The sequence below is a fragment of the Rhopilema esculentum genome, chromosome 4, assembly GCF_057945365.1.
Source record: "Rhopilema esculentum isolate cy_ngs chromosome 4, ASM5794536v1, whole genome shotgun sequence".
In the NCBI taxonomy this organism is placed as follows: domain Eukaryota; kingdom Metazoa; phylum Cnidaria; class Scyphozoa; order Rhizostomeae; family Rhizostomatidae; genus Rhopilema; species Rhopilema esculentum.
This window is the reverse complement of record NC_142818.1, coordinates 1,967,627-1,987,646: the sequence shown is the minus strand read 5'-3', so window position 1 is coordinate 1,987,646 and position 20,020 is coordinate 1,967,627. Positions and strand designations below refer to the sequence as shown.

General features: G+C 36.8%; 2 protein-coding genes across 4 annotated transcripts in view; both read right to left on the bottom strand.

The window, feature by feature from the left end:
* Positions 1-764: 764 nt before the first annotated feature.
* Positions 765-9,556, bottom strand: LOC135690654 (uncharacterized). Its single transcript, XM_065208268.2, has 7 exons — positions 8,892-9,556; positions 7,363-7,602; positions 6,815-6,948; positions 5,542-5,759; positions 5,029-5,198; positions 4,008-4,086; positions 765-1,530 (listed from the first exon to the last, which is right to left on the bottom strand). The coding sequence occupies exons 1-7, from the start codon at positions 9,373-9,375 to the stop codon at positions 1,110-1,112; spliced, it is 1,746 nt and encodes a 581-aa protein (XP_065064340.2). The 5' UTR covers positions 9,376-9,556; the 3' UTR covers positions 765-1,109.
* A 1,652-nt stretch (positions 9,557-11,208) lies between these two features.
* Positions 11,209-20,020, bottom strand: part of LOC135690719 (kinesin-like protein KIF15) — a 41,137-nt gene continuing 32,325 nt past the window's right edge. Inside the window, exons 32-40 of one of the 3 annotated variants that reach the window (XM_065208357.2) lie at positions 19,890-19,988; positions 16,621-16,668; positions 15,620-15,948; positions 14,692-14,779; positions 13,806-13,843; positions 13,288-13,359; positions 12,792-12,885; positions 11,992-12,123; positions 11,209-11,631 (exon numbers count right to left, since the gene is read on the bottom strand). In XM_065208357.2, coding sequence (XP_065064429.2) covers positions 11,572-11,631; positions 11,992-12,123; positions 12,792-12,885; positions 13,288-13,359; positions 13,806-13,843; positions 14,692-14,779; positions 15,620-15,948; positions 16,621-16,668; positions 19,890-19,988 — 960 coding nt within the window. In that variant the 3' untranslated portion in view covers positions 11,209-11,571. Of the gene's footprint in view, positions 11,632-11,991; positions 12,124-12,791; positions 12,886-13,287; positions 13,360-13,805; positions 13,844-14,691; positions 14,780-15,619; positions 15,949-16,620; positions 16,669-16,723; positions 18,225-19,889; positions 19,989-20,020 lie in introns of those variants that run through there. The other 2 variants (XM_065208358.2, XM_065208359.2) reach the window with 2 other exon arrangements.

Sequence of the window (20,020 nt, the reverse complement as noted above, 5' to 3'; positions counted from 1 at the left end):
CAACAATAGAATTCCTTAATTCCCCTTTAACCTCGATTTCATTAAACGAACTTAACCATAACAAATTATCATTCATTATTCAGATATAAACGAATCATGATACATAATTGAATTTGTTCACTATCATGGGGCATTTCGTTTCAAATAAAGTTGTCTACTTTCATTCTTTTTTAAAATTTCCCCGACGGATACATGTTGAGCCTCGTATAAGTTAACGCATGCGCAAGTTTTTTCAGGCTTCACCTGATAGGCAGGAGTTCTGCCTAATTCCTATTATGTGGTTACACTTTGTTTGGATACGACTCAAGTAATTCATCTATGATATGTCAAGTATTTCAAATACGAGTGTCCAATAATTAAGGAATTTCATATACTATAAAACTATAATATCAATTTCTTTCTTAAACAGATACCTCTAGTTTTCTCAGATTACTTAATGTACAACTTCTGGCCAAAGTAAAATCTATGTGAGAGAGCATATTCAGGAGTCACAAAGATGAAAACTATGTTACGATACATCTATAATCGCTGCCACAAATTTTGAAAAGCGTTCAAAGAAAATTTGGCAGAAAATGTGGGTATGCATTTCAAGTTAGGCCAGGAGCGGCTTTGTCGGCTAGTTGCTAGTGTTATCAACAATGGCTGGGTCAGAATAGGGTAAAATATTTCTGTGTTTTCATTCATTCTTGCACACGTAAAAATAGTGAAAAACTCTTATAGCGTAAAAATAACAATAAGAGATAATTCAAATGAAACAAAAAACATAAAACTCTTTTATCGTATAGGTAATTCACATAAAACTACATATTGTACTACAAACAAATAAAGACGAGTAGAAATGTTCATTGCATCACCATTCAATACCAGCCTTCCTCAATGCATTCCAGCGTGAATACACATGTGAATACATTTAAAAGCTTACAAAGAAAATATATACAAAAATTCAGTTCGCATTATTGCTTACAATAACGATTGATTATGGAGCATAACATGAGCTGCGTGACAGCTTATTTGTATATATTTGCAAGAACAGAACCATGGTGACAATACACCATTTTCATCAGCCAACTTTGCCGGAAGAGCTGTCTGTACACCATTGCAAATGAAGATCAAATTCTCGATGTATCACGACCAACAGTCGCTGACTTGATCCAGTCTCCCAGGACAAGAGCCTTCATTCTCATACCAACGCACTCACTTGTATACGAGGCTCGCCACAGCCACATCGTTGTTAAACCTTTGAAGATTCCGAAGCCAGGCATCTGGAGTACAGCTCGGTTGCTACCAATGTAGGCAAATGAGCCTAAATGGTGATAGACGAAAGGCTTGATGCCGTCTGGAATGCCTTCTTTGTCGAAAATGTCATTTGGATGCTTTGTAAATAGTTTACCAAGATATTTGCCTTGTTGAGCAGCCACCTGGGCGGTTGCAGGCAATGATTTCAGTTCTTTATCAATAAGTGTGAGAAAATCTTGAAATTCTTTGACAGAGAGACTGTGGTCCTTGTCTACATCAGCCTCAGCAAAAGCCCTAAAAACAAACAGTTTCATGTTTTCAAACATAATCAATAGGCTTTTATAAATATGTAATAAGTACTGCATTCAAAAGTTTCTTTAACGACTTTGTTTTGCTTAAAGAAACTATTTCTTTTACTTGAATTGAAAAAAAGACAATATGACGACAAAAATCAACTAATGAAATCAATAAAAAGTAAACTTGAATATTCAAAACAAGTATTTTTTTGCCTCTTCGGGCCTAAACACTTCGTACAAACTTCAGCCCAAACACACATCTTCAGAGGATTTCTGTTGTCAGATGATTTTCATTCACAATTTTGGTATACCGTCACGAGCAAGTCTCAAAAGAATCCAAAAGAGATCGGACAAAATCAAAACAATTTTTGGACTTTTTTACCGGCTGAAGTTCCTGTACGTTGCTACACATAAATGCATCATGTGCGAATAAAGATGCTTTTATCTCGAAGTTCCATGCAATTCATTAAACTTGATTATAACCTGATTTGAGCTTTAGAATAGTGCGAGTAATTTTCGAGTCACGCCATGACTACATACAGCAGGCAGTGGGTAATCTTACGAATGAATGAAAATAGCAGTTTTAGACATGCAATGCAAAAAAGTGCAAAAAATTATCCGCTTCCTTCCAGACGAAAGGTGTGTAGGCCAACTTTTCTCAGTTTGTGTAAGTAATAGGCGTGCTTTTGGAATAGCAAAATTAATTCCACCAGTTTTTATTTTATTCTCGATCAAAACCCTTGCTGGTGGTTTCTGGCTTCGTAACCACAAAATGAAATGAGAAGAATTTGAGCAGTAAGAATCTTTAAAACCGGTGCCAATCGTTTAGAATACATAATCTACCGGAAGTCCTCGAATAAGCATATTTCCCCCCGGGGGCTTATTTCGCAAAAGTATGTCGAGTCGAGCTGGGGGCTTATTCGAAGGAGGGCTTGTTTGGAGGCAGAGGCATGTTAGCAGAAGCCAAAAGGCTACCAGGGTAAATTTTCTTACGAGACAACTACTGGAATACTTGACAAAACGGGGTTACAAACCCAAACAGACAAACAAACAAATACAGAAGGCTGCTAAAAAACCAGACAAGACTGCCTCAGGACCACCAAACCACGCACTAATCATCGCACGCCATTTGTTGTCACCTACCACCCAGCTTTGCCACAACTATCCACCATACTCAAACAGAACCTTGACATACTACAAAACTCTAACACATGTAAAGAAGCCTTCCCCGACGCATTCATACTTAGTTACCGCATACCAAAAAACCTCCGGGATTTACTAGTTCGTGCTTAAACTAAAAATGCCACTCCCAGTGATCCCATAGGTTCGTACAAATGCCACTCGCGACGTAACTGTTTAACATGCCAACATATCACAGACGGGACTGCAACATTTAATTTTTCTAACACTGACAAAAACTATGACATAAAACAACGACTGGACTGCAACTCCACCAACGTCCATATACGCATTACAATGCAAATGCTGTCTACATAACGGAAACAAAAACTGCCAATACATCGGACAAACTAGCAGACGACTTAAAGACAGATTTAACGAACACCGAAGAGACATTATCAACAAAAAAGAAGACAAGTCTGGTGTTGCAGAACATTTCTGCAGCCCATCACACACAATCCACGACCTTGCCATCACACCACTACTTAGACTTAATGACAAACGAGATAGTGTTCGTCGAGCTAAGGAGAAATATCTCATTGGCCTGGCGAACACCCTCACCCCCAACGGCATGAACAGAACTACCGACCGTTAACTTTACAAAACAACTTATCACCTATCACGCCGCCCTCACAACCCACACCATATTTTCCCTACCCATTGTAATCATCAACACCACTTTTACTACCATCAACATTCCATTATTCTCAGTTCCATCAAAAAAAAAAATTCACAGTCATCATTATCATCTCATTGCATCAATCTCCATAGCACCACCCATATCCCCTTACATCACCCACCACCTTTCCCTCCCCCACTTCCATCATCCCATTTTTTCTCCACTGCGCTGCATTCACACCATTCAACACCCACCAATCCGGCACCACCATCTCACATTTTAAATTCATTCACTCGTTCGTTTCATTTACTCTAATGAAGCCCTGTATACCGGGGCGAAATATTAGTATACTCTTTAAATTTAATTTATTTTGAAAATTTTATTTCGTGACATTGGATTCTCGTCGTCGTATTGCTTTGTTCCTGTATATCTTTCCTTTTAAATTTTCTTCCCGTACTTGCGGCTGGTCAGTATGCTTAAAAATGCAGATAAACTGAGAAAACCTATCGGAGCAACACCCCAGCCCATGGAGGCTTATAAGAGAGTGTGTGCACATTATACAAAAAATACTTTTAGGGTGAGGGCTTTTCAGAGGGGGGTGGATCCTATTCAAAGATAGGGGCTTATTCGAGGACTTACGGTACACTAATAATAGCACATTCTTTAAGAATTTTTACCTTGCTCTTGATTCATCGTATGCCTTTGAAAAGTGAATGGAGACTTGAGGGAAGTCTTCTCTTGCTTTGTCGATTATTGCTAAAGGATACGAAATTGAAAATGGAGATCAGTTATTTAAAGCAAAGCGTTTGTGAAATACCTGTATAATTTGAACGCTTAAACGCACAAACCTTAAATGATAGCCAAGCAGCTCGATTCTATATTGAGTCAAAATCATCTCAATTTTTTATCTTGATAATATATTTAGCCCTTTCTGTTTCAATGGATCCTTGTCTACCTTGCATCGACTCTGATAGGTCTTATCCTTTTTCTTCTTTGCATTCCAGCGAAGTTCCCTTCAAAGTTATCAGAGTTGAATAAAGTTTTGTTCCTAACCTGCCTAATGTCGAGCGCTTCTTGCGATCAACTAACGGCCTCACCATCAACTCGTGAGAAATAGAGTTGGAGGTGTCATCGAAAACCATAACATCATTAATAATTCTTTGCTACCAGCATTGCAATGCTTTTTATTACGAAGATTAGGTTGAAAAAGCAATTCTTTTTCTTTACTACCAACAACAAGATTGCTTTTAGAAAAATGATTTGGAGAAGCTTGCCAAGTCGGGTCCTCTGATTAATGCGAATTCTTGGAGGTGTGTCTGCATTTCCATTAATTATTTAGTCCAGATACAACTATGGGTATGTTCTCTGAGAAGAAGGGCAAGTAGACACAGAAAAATTTTAGCAGAAACAAAAGGCTTTCTATTTGTCCCAAACAGAAATGCAGAGCTGGGGGGATTGGGGGATTCAGAGGGCCGATGTTCCACATGAAATTTTGAAAACATTATTTGTCTCAAGCCCTTCCCTCTCCTATCCCATCGTTTTACAATTCAGAACCGCATATGTCACTTCATACTAACAACACACCATTGCAAACATCATTCTACTTAAATATCAACATCCCATTAAATCTCTCCTGGAGCCTTTCACCAACTAGTGACAATTTTATGGTTAATGCTCAAAAGATGACTATGAAAATACCTTCGAATTCATCGAGACTAAGGCTACCATCTTTATTCTTGTCAGCTAAGTGGAAGAGATGGTGCACCTCATCAGCCAGCCTATGCAACTCGATTGTGGCACAGTCACCCAGGGCATACACGCCTTCTGTGTTGTCGACATGGAGGTGATTATCAGTCAATATCGCGTTTCTAGGGGGAAAATGCATAAACGTCTTGAAGGAAAGAAGACAACGGATTATTAGAGATTCGAAATAATGAATCCTTCTCCATGTCTAAAACGCATTTGAAACACATTACTTAAGTCCCGTTTTAAAAAGCAGTACCTTTTATTTACTTCATAAAAAACTGTCTTATAGGAAAAAGCTATGGGTTACAATTTTCCAAAGGCAAATTAATGGTGCGGGCAGCTTTCCTTGACAAGGCAAATAATCACTTTAATGTTATAGCTTTTTTCCGGAATAAGCAACGTGGATGAAATTCATGCAGCATGTAACAGCCTTACAAAATATGCACACGTTACGGCATAATTTACCTGTTTGTCTGTCCAGGGACCTTATCTATAAAAGATCTTGTTATTGGCCTAGGTCCGATCCCAGCGGCCCAAACACACATGCCAAATGGCATTTGATTCTTTTCTTTCGTTTTGGCATCCATGATGTGCAAATTTCCATCCTCCACTTCTGTCACAAATGTACTTGTTACACAGTTGATGCGGTCTTTGTTAAAACGACTTTCAACATAATGGCTGATCTAGAAAAAAGAATACTTGAAAAGTCCACATCATTAAATTCATAATGATAGAAAACCTAAATGACTAAGGATTTTATCAACTATATTATCGTCTGTCTCTTTTCAGCTTGCTGCAGATTGTGCATCAACATTTAATATGTGTCCCTGAAAAGACTGATGACTAACAAATAAGTTTGGGAAAAAGGCAAATCCAGACCATGGGTGGACCTTATCAAGCTACTCTTTCGGTTTTTGGCCTGTTTCTCTTACTGGACAACTACCCATAAAGACAATCTTACTTACAAGTTGGGTTGATTTTTTTGTATGAAAATATACAGAGACAACAGTATGTGTTTCAAAGGGAGGAGTTTCAGAAATTCATCAAGAAAGACAGCACTTAAGGTACAACTTAAAACGCCCACAGGATCTGCTCTGACAGGCTGTTAAAACCCACCAATTGGACCCAGAGGGTTAAATCCCTTAAGCTCTCATAATTTTTAGCCTATTTACAGTGAGAATTTCTGTACTGTTTTCATGATCTTCTAAAACAAGAAACAATCTTGAAGGGGGGAATCAAGAGGCCCTTTCCATCAAAAAGTCTCCTTGCATAAGCCTCTGATTAGTCGAGCACGAGTGACTTAACAACTAAGGTGTTTGGTTTTGAAATGTTCATCGTTTGATATGTTGATATGTAAACAGATGGTTGCTGAGGCAATTTTTAGTCATGTGTCTCATGATTTGGTTCTACAACATCAATATCATAGCAACCTTTAAAATCCAAGCCTGGATAGGAAAACTAAATTTCTAATGATGAACAGAGCCAATTTCATACGTACAGGAATCATAACAGTTCCCTGCCTTGCTGGTAAGAATCTTAATATTCAGAGTACTCTGAGGCTTTGCAAGAGTATATCCAGCCTTTTGATTCACATTATCAATCCCATGGCTTTTAAATGATTTAAAATATCAAAATAATTATATAACCCTTACATATTGCATACCACCTACCAGATAATGTTTTGCATGGCAGTAAAGAATCACTAAATTACAAAAAGGTTGAATGAGTGAACACAAACCTCCTCATCATAGGTTGATAGCAACTTGTTGTACCCATCAATAAGTGTGATGCTGACTTTGTCATGTAATTCTGGGTACAGCTTATCCAGATCATGCCTCACAAAATCTGATAATTCTGCTGCAAACTCAACACCTAACAGAGAAACAATTTAAAAACAAAAATTATCAACAAACCCATTTTGTGATGATTCCAGATGAGTTTCAAAATGCCCCCTTTCCTCCATTAAAATTGAGTTGACAACAATCTCTTAACAAATATTGTACCATCTACTCAAAGCATAACCATGTTAATCTTGATCATATTTACTTGCTGCCTTTTTCCTAAGATATCGTGGGTACAGTCTTTCTTATTCTGTTGCTAATCATTACACTAAAGAAATTATGGTATTCCAATTATACAATTTTATTCCAAACTAATTTTCAGTGAAAGGTATGATTCTAAAATGAAATTGACAAAAAGTGACCAGAACTTATCCTCAACTTAAACTGTTACTAACATATTATAATTTTTGCAAATTTTGCCACTTTATGAAATATTGAAACTTACCAGTTGGTCCTCCCCCAACCACAACAAAATGCAAAAGTTTCTTTATTTCTTCCTCAGTTCTTCCTGGGTATGAAGCATTCTCAAACGAATTTATAATATTTCTTCTTATCATCTGGGCATCAAATATTTCCTTCAATGCATGTGTATGCTCCTTTACTCCTTTGATATTGAATGTGCTTGTTTCAGCTCCAACAGCAATAATGAGGGCATCATAATCAATCGTAAATGTGGACTTTTCATCTAAAACACCAAAGTAGAGATTTTTTCTCCAGGATTTTCATAATACTAAAACATATATAAGTTATCAGAAGAACGTTGATAAAGATTGGTGACATGAAAGATCAGTATCAAGTGGCAATAACGAGCTGCAAATTTTGGTGAAAAACTAAATACATGATACATTTTTGGAAGCTAAATGGCAGAATATTGTGGAAGAAAGATTGTTTTAGCACAACCTGAAAATGGAAGGACAAAGAGGTGGTTTGATGTGATGAAATTTTGAAGGTTAATCCTGGTTTCATATTTAATGATGAACCCTTATCGATTTGAGACAGATTCTTAGACATTTATTGCAGAGGTGTTTGATATTTTAGCATTTCCAAATAAAAACACCAGAACTAAGAGTTAAAGAGGTTTATACACAGTTCAACTTGACTGATCAGCTTTCTAGAAAGCATTTGCGAGATGTATGAACATGCAAGATGTCAACTCTGATCAAGCTTGCTTGATTTAGTGCTCAAGAGGGGTGTACAGGTTCCATTGGCTGCCAAAGTGGATGATCTGTTTTTTATTTGCAAACACATCTTAAGATTTGTCAAAGAAACAAACTTAGATTGTAAACAGCCACTTGTTTTTGAAAACAGAACTGTTTATGGGAAAATGTCACTACCCCACATCACCCTGCAGTGACTACTACCTTGACTCAGTATTTGACATCAAGGGTTTGAATGTAAGATTATCTAGTATGCATGTGGTGGAAAAACTGTACATGGTAAGTTTCAAGAATCACCCAAAACAAATATTTCTTGTTTTTTATAACATCTTTATACCATAAAGTCAGTTAAGTCCTAACAAAATGCAGAGGTAGCAGCTAAGCTGTAAAAACTCTTACTATAACATTTTAAGTTGTTGGTAATCTTGTTGGTAACTGGTTTTGACTAAAGTGAGTGATAAAATTTTAGCTACATTGCAGAAGGTGATGTTTTAAATAAAGCTTTGTGATGTGTGTCACTTTTGAGCATTTTGCATGTAATATGTTGAGAATTTGTCATAATTTTCAAAGTTTCATGTAAATTTTTCTAAAAATTCTTGAATGTCTGTGCAGATGATCTGCACAAAAGATCACTGATGCAATTCCATTTTGGAACAAACCAAAACATTTCCCAGTAAATGTTGTGCACAGTACGTATCAGCAATAAACTGTCCCAGTGACCTTTAAAAGAAAACGTCTTGGTGCATTCAAGAGACTTTCCTATCTATCAAAAATACTCGAAGCTATTCAACAGTTGCCCTTTTAATTAAAAAGATACCTTCATTCTCTTTCACACAAACAATTTGCTTTTTCTCCACTTCAATATCTGTGCATTCAGCTTCATAAAACTGTGAATTGTTGTGGTGCCTTCTGCAGAGAATTTTTCGGATAGGCTCACATATTGTCCTTGCTTCTACTGTCCCTACTGTGACACTGGCCAGGAAAGGCGTAAATATGAAATAATTGGTGGGTGAGACCACAACAACTTCATATAAACCAGGTTTGAGATTTTTCAAAAAACTGACAGCTCCCCACCCAGATCCAAGAACAACCACTCTTTTCTTCTTCTCTTCTTTTGCAAAAGCATTTTTGAGCCCAAACACAGCAATAAGAATCCCACTTGCGCCAACTACTGCCCCAGCCACTTTCGCTTGCCAACCTTTGTTTACAAAGCCATCTGCAAAAGCCTTCCCAGACCACGGTCGACTGTGCAGCAAAGGCGACCGTAACTTTGACAGGCGGCTCAAACGTGAAGAAATCATCTCCCCCGTACACAGATTTTGCAAGTAGATATGGAAAACCTAAAAGACAATAATTAACAACCCCAGTAGACAAGTTTCCATCCTCAGATGTGCTATTTCCTCTTCTTCATGGGCCACCAGCTGCAAATCTTGCTTGCTGTTTGATCACAACCATAAAACTTCTCCCTAGAGATCCAAAACGAGGCAACATTGGTAGCAATGCAGTGGATGGGATGTAAATTCATTTTTTTGGAAAAATTTCACCATCAAAGAAATAAAATGGGAATTAATCGCTTAATTCGAGTTAATACCCGCGGGGAAAGTGCGCAGATCCCCCTTTTCTAGAATCGGGTGGTCCCACACGAATATCCTTAGTAGGCTGTGAGTATAAAGTTACCTTAGCTATTTGCTAATCACCTTGTGGTGTTTTCTAGGTGGTTTTGCTGTAGCATATTTGTTTAAGTACAGTGATGCAGCTAGGGTCACGCCATATTTTGCAGCACGACTCACGCGTTGTTGCATGCGTTTTCCCCTCCCATCTCTGTCCCCTGGTACTCGTTTCTCCTCCTGCCTATATCCCGTTACACACTTCCTCCTGCCTTCTCCTGTCTCACTTCTTCTCACACAGTCATTCGATTGTGTGACAGGTGTATCAGTCTGATTATCGGGGTAAAAAACTGAGGCAATTTTTTCCCTGGAATCAAACACCGATCATAAAATTGCGTCATTGCTCAGGAAAGACAAGGGCTGATGCACCAAAAGCCCAAAATGTTTTCCTGAGATTAGGGTGTTGTTTATCATAACTAAGGGGCCCCCTAACCAACGTAAAACGGAAAAAATAGAATATTATACCCTACAAATTAGTGTTTGTACAAATTCATCATAGCAGTTGCCTTCATCTCTTTTTTTTCACAAACTAATCAAAGAACATTTAGCACTTTAAGAGATAAAAAATATGCAAGTTTGAATTCTTTCAAAAGATAGAAATCGACTGATCGTTCCTACAATGATCGTTGTTTCTGAATAAACTGAAACAATTTTGCTCAAAAAAAGTTTTAATCGTTTCAAATGCTCGAAAAAGTGAATGCATATTCTTTAGCTGTTTGTACAGGGCTGATATCTGCATAAATAAAAATGAGATGTTTAAAATGTTTCTGATATTGCACGGCCTTCTTGAAGTGGCAATCTTCACCGATATTCTTTTGGTTGGATTCGATCATTTGAGCAGCTTCCTTCTCTAGTCAGCAGCCAACCACCCTTGTTTATAATACCTTACTTTATTAAAGATAACAACGCTTGTAGATCAGGCTTCAAACTTTATTTTTCCTTTTTCAACAAAAATACGTTTGGCTGTGCTAAACTTGTATAAAAATTTGTTCAAATTTCAAAAAGCACCTTTGCATCGCATCAAGTTTTTTCTTTAAGCATTTTATTTTTCAAGAATTTAAAAAAAATGATTATTGCTATTGGATTCAACAAAATTATGTTCGAAATATCTTATCAAATAACATAACCACACAAATACGAGAAAGTGTTTCATATATAAGTTACAATTATGGAAATTAACAAATATAGGCATTATGTTGGGCCTATTTTGCATGCCCCGGTCACACATCTGGTCTGTTTAGCTCAAATCATTCTTGTACTCCCGTGACGATTGCCTGCGACGTGATAAGCATGTCATAATCTCAGTTTCATCAGCTTTGCATGTAAAATGCGCTGTGAAGGAGAGTGACAATCTTGTCTATGCAGGCCAATCAACAGGGCCAACAGCTGACGCTTATACATAATAGCCTGTGCACAGACTTGACTGGTTTTCCCAGAAATTAATTTAGTTGAATGGAAACTTAAGAGTTTCTCTCCCAGTGGTAAAATACATAGAGATTCAAGCAGAAAATCCAACATAGAGTAACGGCTATAAACTGCTTATATGAAAACATAAAATTTTTAGAGAACATGATACGTATCAGATAACTTAAAAACCATTTAAATGCATAAAATTTACGGCTATAGCCAGCAGAAAGTTGAATAGATTTACGGGTTTCAAATGTCCTATATGGGAAAAGAGTAATCACTCAAGATACAAGTGAGAATTTCTGTACATTGTTGTCGGGCTGGTTGTCAAAATCGATAACAATATGTGATTTTATTCTTCTTTTACTCCACAAAAAAATTGTTCCCACGGACATAAACTATGTTACAAATCTGAAGGCAGAATCAGGTCTTCGGAGCTTTATTCTTCCAATGCACCACTTCGATGCTGAGTTTTGAAATTTGCTGAAAGACAATTCAGATTATTATGTTTGATGAGACAGCAAAAAATTGTAGACGGCTCAAAAATAAAGGCAAACTTCAAATATGACACCAGAAAAGGGAAAAATCATTACAAACAGCAAGGTGAGATTCATGCAAAAATATTCCCATATTTTAAAGCAAGAAGTGCGTGACACAATTCATGAAATGTTTTTCAGCAAATCTAAGTAAAAGAGAGATTTTCGACAAACAAAACAAATTCAGCAAAGAAAAGAGTCCGTAGAATCACCATGATTTATGACTTTAAAATATCAAATAGAAAAATGCCTAGGAAAGTACCAGATATTAAGAAAGACGGATCGATTAAGCTTGGTAGACGCAAACCTCTTTCAGCTGATTATTTTCCTTCTTTAGATTCAAATGATGTTTTATCTTTTGATTTAGGTTCTGGTGACTGGCAAGCTTCGCATTTTCTGCTTCTAAAGTCTTGGCTCTTTCCGTCAGTTCATCATTGGTCTGTGAACATATAAAAAGCAATAGTAATGAGCAATATGATATCCCAAGCAATATAATATGTGATCAAAATTATCACCATTCGTAAAGAATTAAAATTAATTCCATCGCGGGGGCCCCTTAGTTATGATAAACAACACCCCAATCTCAGGAAAAACAATTTGGGCTTTTGGTGCATCAGCCCTTGTCTTGCCTGAGCAATGACGCAATTTTATGGTCGGTGTTTGATTCCAGGGAAAAAAACTGCTTTAGTTTTTTACCCCGACAATCAGACTGATACTCCTGTCACACAATCATATGACTGTGTGAGAAGAAGTGAGACAGGAGAAGGCAGAAGGAAGTGTGTAACGGGGTATAGGCAGGAGGAGAAGCGAGTACAAGGGGACAGAGATGGGAGGGGAAAACGCGTAAAAACAACGCGTGAGTCGTGCTGCAAAATATGGCGTGACTCGAGCTGCATCACTGTACTTAAACAAATATGCTAGGGCAAACCACCTAGAAAACACCACAAGCTGATTAGCAAATAGCTAAGGTAACTTTATACTCACAGCCTAATAAGGATATTCGTGTGGGACCACCCGATTCTAGAAAAGGGGGATCTGCGCACTTTCCCCGCGGGTATTAACTCGAATTAAGCGATTAATTCCCATTGTCCTCTTAAAAAAGCGCACCTGAGACAATTTCGTCTTTTCTTCCATCACCACAGAAAGCTGTGATTTCAACTCCTCTTTTTCTTCAAACACTTTTTCCTCGTGTTTCCTAGTGCTATAAAAAAAACAATGAAAAAATAACATTCCATGTCACTTATACGTATTTTCATGCATTTGAAACTAGATATTTATGTTTAACGATATTTCCCTTTTGAAATTGTCTCGAGACGGCATAATTTGAGATCGTCGAAATGGAGAAAAAAACAAAATCTTCACCATAACTACATCGCGTAAATAGTATTGTCAATTAAGATATGCTTAAACTATGCTTATATAATGGACAGGGCTAGAATGGCCTAAATTGATTGTCATTCAAAACACAATTCAAAAACTAGCAAATGTAGTTGGAAAAGAACAGTAGAAGATAGCATTTTTTTTGGAAACAAACCATAGCGTTCAGATGACCTTATACATATTTTTCAACTTAAATATAATTTTTAATAAGCAGACTTCTTACCGCTCGAGCTCCCCTTGCATGTAATCAATGTCTTCCTGTGCGTTATCCAAGTTTCCTTTTAACATTGCTAGTCTGAAATGTAGTTTAAATAATCTAGGTTAATTGTTCAAAATACTAAGGCGATAGAAATAGACTTGGAGTAGAATATAAAGTAGGGTATCAGAGTTTTCCACTATTAATTAAAAAGAAACAAGGTCCGAGATCGTGAAGCCTAGGAGCCAGTTGTTAGGGTTGCAGACAACAGATCCAGGGGTCTGGGAATCGAGCCCCTGACATGAACGAATTTTTATCTAGAGTGAAGAGAGTCACCAGCTCTCTGCAATCCCAGGCATAGGTATCACGAGGTGTGGTCACATCGAGAGGAAGGACCAGTACACTGTTCACGATGACCATCAGATTGTGCTTTTGTACTTACAAACTATAGCCTTGATGCATAACAATACAGGCAAGTCCTAAACAACCCTCTTGTGCAAGTATTCTTGCGAATTTCTCGTGGGTAACGAACATGAGATACGTACTCTATATCCACCTTCTTCTTCATTTCCTTGCACTGCTCCTAAAGAAGATAGAAACTCCGTTGATAGCTGATGTCATCAAGTAATACATATTAGAAGAATTCCTACGATGTTCCTATGCCTAGATTCCTTTAATGTCCCCTAAAAAAGCATCCATCCGTAAAAGCGAACTCTGAAGGAAGGGTGTCTCAGCTTTCAGGAATTGGCGGGATAAAATAAGCTATAAGCCTATCTTACAAGAAAAGCTATGGTTATAAAGATTTATAGAATGACGGTTGAATTCAAAATACTGCAGCACTAGATTGTACAACATCCAAAAGCTATTGACAGTGAGTTCCGACTCTTGTAAGCTGCTGTCAAAATAACATATGATGATATATAATACAGATCACTCATAGAGCTGACATATGAACAAAAGCGGATTTTTACGTGAAGGATTAATTATTCGATAGGGTAGGGGGGAGTATAAATCAAGCGTTAGCACTCTCAATTCTTTAAGCGACTGTTCATACGTCGGACGCTCCCACTTCGCCAAACATTATCATCAACACAGTACAAACAAAGTAAAACAAAAAGCTACACGAATCAACCTTAAAAAAGCGACAAGTCAATCAAAGAAAACCAATTTTTGTGTCATTATGTTATGACATTTGGTGTATAGAACTGGACGGTTGCTACTCCGAGTTTCACTCTCAGTCGCCTGATGATCGCTTTAAGCGTAAAACTCGGAGTAGCAACTTAATACCGCCCAGTTCTATACACCAAAAATAGCGTGTACAGCTCTGCCTATACGGTATCGAGCACTTTATGACAGACCGGTAAACAGTTATTTTCTAAACTGAGTATCTTGTGACGTAATTGGTTGTTGAATCAATATGCTTTTACTTACTAACTCGGCCGCAGCGATCATGTACTGTTCATTCTTAGCTTCAACATTTTTCTTCAAGATGCCAAGTTCAGCGTTAAGGCTTGCCTCTCTGTAACCAAAATAATTTCAACAAAATGGTTTATGGTCATTACTCATATTCAAATACGTTGATTAATCATAGCGAGAAGAGTAGCTAAAAGTAAACTTTTTTATAATTTTCTTACATTATCCAGTATTCTATTCAAATCCCTATTTCTATTTAAATGCATACCTTGAATTGGGAAGGAGGCGATGCCTCGTATTGCAATGCATGCTAGCTAGCATATGCTTACCGGGGCGTAGTGTCCAAACAACTTCATAAGATATCGAAAATGGCTTTGAAAAAAGCAAACATTTTGTAAACTAACGCTTTTCGTCTGACACTCTTCAGAGTTTAAAACGTCAGAACATAGATCGAAAACTCTACGCTAGGAAATATATATACCCAGTTGTGGATCGAAATGGGCCAATCAGAAACACGAGCACATGACTGTTGAGGTTGACCAATCAGTGCCGCTTGCCTATTGATAATTGACCAATGGAGTCCTAAGGTGAAAACGAACTCCTTTTGTCTACACAGTAGCGGTTTTTCGTGCTTATGTAGATAGATTCTAATAGATTCCATTTTCAAGTTTAGTACCACCAAAAAATTGTTTTCAAAAAATATCATATCATTATTTACTAGGGCGGAAAGATCATGGTTCCTCTCTTATTTGCAAACTCTCACTATCCTTCCCTGTGTACAGCGCTTTTCCTATCTCCTCCATTTCGCTTAACCCATTCCCTTCTTTCACATGGTCTCTTCATCATTTCCATGTTCATCCACCCCCTTTAATTCTAGTGAAAGCTTCAATATTTACCCCTACACCCACTCTACTGACAAAAGGATTTATAATTAAGTAAATTGCACCTTTCACTTCGTGCCTTCTTCTCCATTTCTATCTCATCTTCCAGCAATTTGTGCTTCTCTTCGTAAAGCAGTTTCTCACTTTTCCAGTCTTCATACCCAACGATCTGTTCTTTGAGCTCCGCAATAATGACATTTTTATCCTGTCTGTCATTCTCCCAGTTCTCAGACAGCTTGACGAATTCTGTTAATTTGACTTTCATGCGTCCCATCTCTTCAGCTTGTGAATCGACAACTGACAAGTCCTTAGGATCGACTAGGTCATGAATGTCTGTTAGACGCTTCTCATACTGCACAATCGATTCTTTGTGCATCTCATTAAATTCTTGAATCTGCAATATATTTAGCAAAAGAAAATATTTCCATCTAAAATCTAAACATCATGATTATTATTACAGAACGCCAAAATGGTGAAAGCATCAAAACATTTAGCATGAACTAATTAAAAAAAACGTTTTACCCGAAATCACTCCAAATACAAGAAGGATATTCAATAATTAACATTCTTAAATATAAAAAAATAACAGCCAAATATGAGGATATGTTTGTCACAGTAAGAGCATCCTACATTTTCTGGATTAACTCAATTTAACGGTGATTTAGTTTGATTTTATTGCAACCCTATACTACTTCATAGATTCAAGAGAATGGTAGGCAAAGAAAGATATACGGTACAAAACGTCATGATATCAACTGCAATGTTTCTAAATTGCGATTAATGGAATGGAAGAGAAAATACCCTTTTTGCAAAAAAGGACAGTTCAAAAACATTTATTGGGAATGGACAAGAGAGGATTGAATAGCTTGATCAAAAGTTCAATTTTTTTCGAAGGAATACCGGGTGAGTAAATCGAAGATTAAGAATTATTGCCAGTATATAACATTTTCCAATTTTCTTACCATTTATAAACAAACAATAAAAATTAAACCAAGCAGAAACATTTTGGGAAAATGCAACAGTTTTCTTAAGATAAAGAATAACAAAGAAATAGAGGGTTTCTTACCTGTTCCTCTAAGTTCTTCACACGCTGTCTTTCCTCAGCTAACTCGGTCTTGATAAATTAAAGTGAGAGTCAAAATGTGTTGAGAAAAAAAAAAGGTAGCAAAAAACAAAACAAAGAAGAAAACTGCGTCATTTTAATGCTTTCAGGAGAATTTTGAGCAAAGAAAGCAGGAATATGTTTTAAGGGGAATATGTTTTAATATCTTTCAGATGAACTTTAAATTTCTAATAACTTCAGAGTTTCTATCTATGACAGTGTTGATTTAAAGTTTGGAATAAAAAAGTACAAGAAACATCATTCAGCAAATATTCTTTTGAAATAACGCCTATTATCTCGTTAACGCCCAACCAACTGTTTCAAAATCTTTCTGTACAAACTAGAATCTGCAGCATACAGTATAAAAATTGTCTAAGGTTGAAATTATTGATATGGTCTTTAAAATATTCCATTTCAGACTCTGATTCAGTACAAACGAACACAGATTTTATGACAACACAATTATTGTAAGATCTTTGAGGATAAAATTATTGTACGTGATCTTTTGATAATAAAATTATTGGAGGACATTGGCAAGTCATTGCCAAGCTGTGTGCTGCTCTAAAACAAATCCTGGCAATATATTTAGCCTTTGTAAACGTCAACTGTCTCAGGTATAAGGGCACTATTCCTTAAACATACCAACACTGGTCACTATTTGAAACACTATAACGCGACTTAGGTAGTTTAAGGCCAGCAAACATGGATAATTAGACTATTTCCTTTAATGCTACCTTATGTGTCTGTTTGATGAACATAAAAATGGTTCCTCATAAAATTTCTTCTATAAAACAGCTTCTTCTTTTATGTGCATTAGTTATACAGATCTAAGCAGTCCAAAGCTTATGAAACAGTCACAGAGAAAGTTCTGGTTTATCAAATTCATGACTGCAGACCTCTCGTAGTATTCTGCCACAGAAATAATCCTGTACTTGAAAAAAGAAAACAAACTAACTTTTAACAAGAGGCTTGGTTTAAATATGCAAGCCCCTTAACACATTTTAGACACACTCACAGTATCACAGCAAAACCAGCCCAGCCATTCTTATCTAAGACGGCCTTAGGCCTCCCCAAAACCACCAAAAGACCATTGACAAAAGCTACGGTCCCAATCATATAAGTTTATCTTGGCGACAGACAATAACCCTAGTTCCCAGTCCTCCCAAAGAATGAAGAAAAACCGAGACTTGGTTGTTACATCATCATAAAATTTCATTTCATATAAAACTTGTCTATAAACATTCCATCGTAATCAAATAAATTACATTAAAACTACTACAATGGTTATAAAGGAGCTTCTCGTAAAATATTTCATAGTGGGACTACAAAACCCATAATTCGGTAAAATGCAAAACCTTTCCTTAATATTTACATGTAAAAAGTTATAAGAAGTATGGAATACATATTAAATATATTGGCTATTTACAAACCCTTTCTGAAACAAATTTACAATTATGCGTACGATTATATATTGCCGTGCAGAGTAGAAATAAATATAGAGAAGGAGTCTGTGTGAATCCGAGATGCGAAGAAACTGTTACGCCGAATTCGTTGCGTCATGAAATGGCCTTAAAAAGAAACAGACAAAGAGATTCATGAAGATGCTTTGAGCAAAACTGCGTGCAACTTGTTGGCAGGCTTTAACTATTGGCACACGTTTTACAAGGAAGAGGGCATCGATCTACTGGCTTTTAAACTTCAACTAAATTGAAAAGACCATTACTTATGAAAAACACAAACGGAGAACTTAGAATTATTGTGATCTTGATTGAATAATTTTCAAGGTTTACAAATGGCTCTCTGCAACCAAACAAAAGCTCCGAAATGGCAAGCGATTCTGAGATGTTTCAACGTAGCATGAGTTAACCCTTGCAAAAGTTAGCCAATATAGACATTAAAGATTCGGGGAATCAATTACTACCCCTGACTTAATGTTCATAGCCTGACAACAAGTTACTGCGGCAGTGAAGTTTATGCAAAGTCAATAAGCGTTGATAAACACTCTTCGCATATTTGGGCCTTTAAATAAAGGCATTTGTGAACGAATTACGAAGACGTCTGGTGTTGAAAAACACCCTTCGTATTAGCGAGGCCGTGTGAGGGCCAAAATCTAAGAAGAGGACAGACATGACGGGCAAAATTCTGTTCAACCTAGGTTTAAGTTTAGGTTTAATTCTCTAATTCGGTTAAATTAGGTTTAATAAGATATTTCTACCTTAATGAAGTAAAAATGGTAGCCCGAATGAGCCGGACATTCACTAAGTCGGTTCATTTCCTCATCCCCCCCCCCCCCCCCCTTGAAGGTACGACTTAACAGGATTCAATTGCAATTTCTATACATAAAATGATTGGTTATACGGAAGAATCCATATATCCAGAAACATAAACATGATGATAGCAAATTTTCCTTGTGAAATCTATCTCGTAATATCGCGAATCTCTAGAAGACCGTACAAACATCAGTAAGGCTTGCCATGACAAAAAATCGGATCTTGTGAACAACACGGCATTGGATATTTTGATATGACATGATTTTTCTTGATATTTATTTCTTTTGCTTCTTTTCCCGAAAGCAGCGTTAACCAGTTGATAATCAATTATCTTTAAGGATATTAACTTAACAGAAAGCAACTATCACACCCGCCTTAAAGTAGAACATGTCAACTAAAAATTCTGAATAATGCGAAAATGTGATTAAGCTGATAAGGACTGGTCGCATGTCAATAAAAAATCCAACCAATTAAAAAAGTCGTTATCTGGCCCAATAAATTACATTTCTGGTAGTAGGCGTCGGGTACTGGGGGTCAAATCATATAAACGACCTTTTCGAGTTCTCAATCTTAAGGATTTTTTTGGAATTTCTCTTCCCACAACCAACCCATAAAGAAACTCCATCCACAGTTTCTGGAGAGTAAACACCAGGATTTCACGGAAGTTCACAAATTTAGTTAATTAGGTTAAAAATATTCACCCATAGAGCTGATGCTGACCTAAATCTTTCTGATACATGGACTGCAAATTGACAATTTGACGTGCAAATGAATGCAATATAAAACTCAAAGTTTAATCAAGTGACAATGTACTTCAATTGATTTCGTGGTACATGCCATCGTCTATTTTGCGCACACATCACATCGAAAGTTCTTCTAGAGGATATGTTTTCATCATAACACAAGCCTTATTTCATGTACAAAGCTAATTCACAAATGGATGAATTAAGAAAAGGGATTTACCTGTATCGGTGTAAGTTGGGACTGCTGTTGTTCTAGAGCAACAGACAGCTCTTTGTACTGATCATTTGCTACTTGCAGCTCTTCCCTTAGAAGTTTAAGCTGAAACAAATATAATCTAAATATATAATTCC

Bases quoted from the DNA above. Each gene is read 5' to 3' on its own strand.
- LOC135690654 (XM_065208268.2), bottom strand. From the start codon at position 9,375: ATGATTTCTTCACGTTTGAGCCGCCTGTCAAAGTTACGGTCGCCTTTG. The intron at 4,087-5,028 runs GTATTTTCATAG...CGTATCCTTTAG, and splicing joins TAGTCTCGATGAATTCGAAG to CAATAATCGACAAAGCAAGA. The intron at 1,531-4,007 runs GTAAAAATTCTT...GTTTGTTTTTAG, and splicing joins TACGATGAATCAAGAGCAAG to GGCTTTTGCTGAGGCTGATG.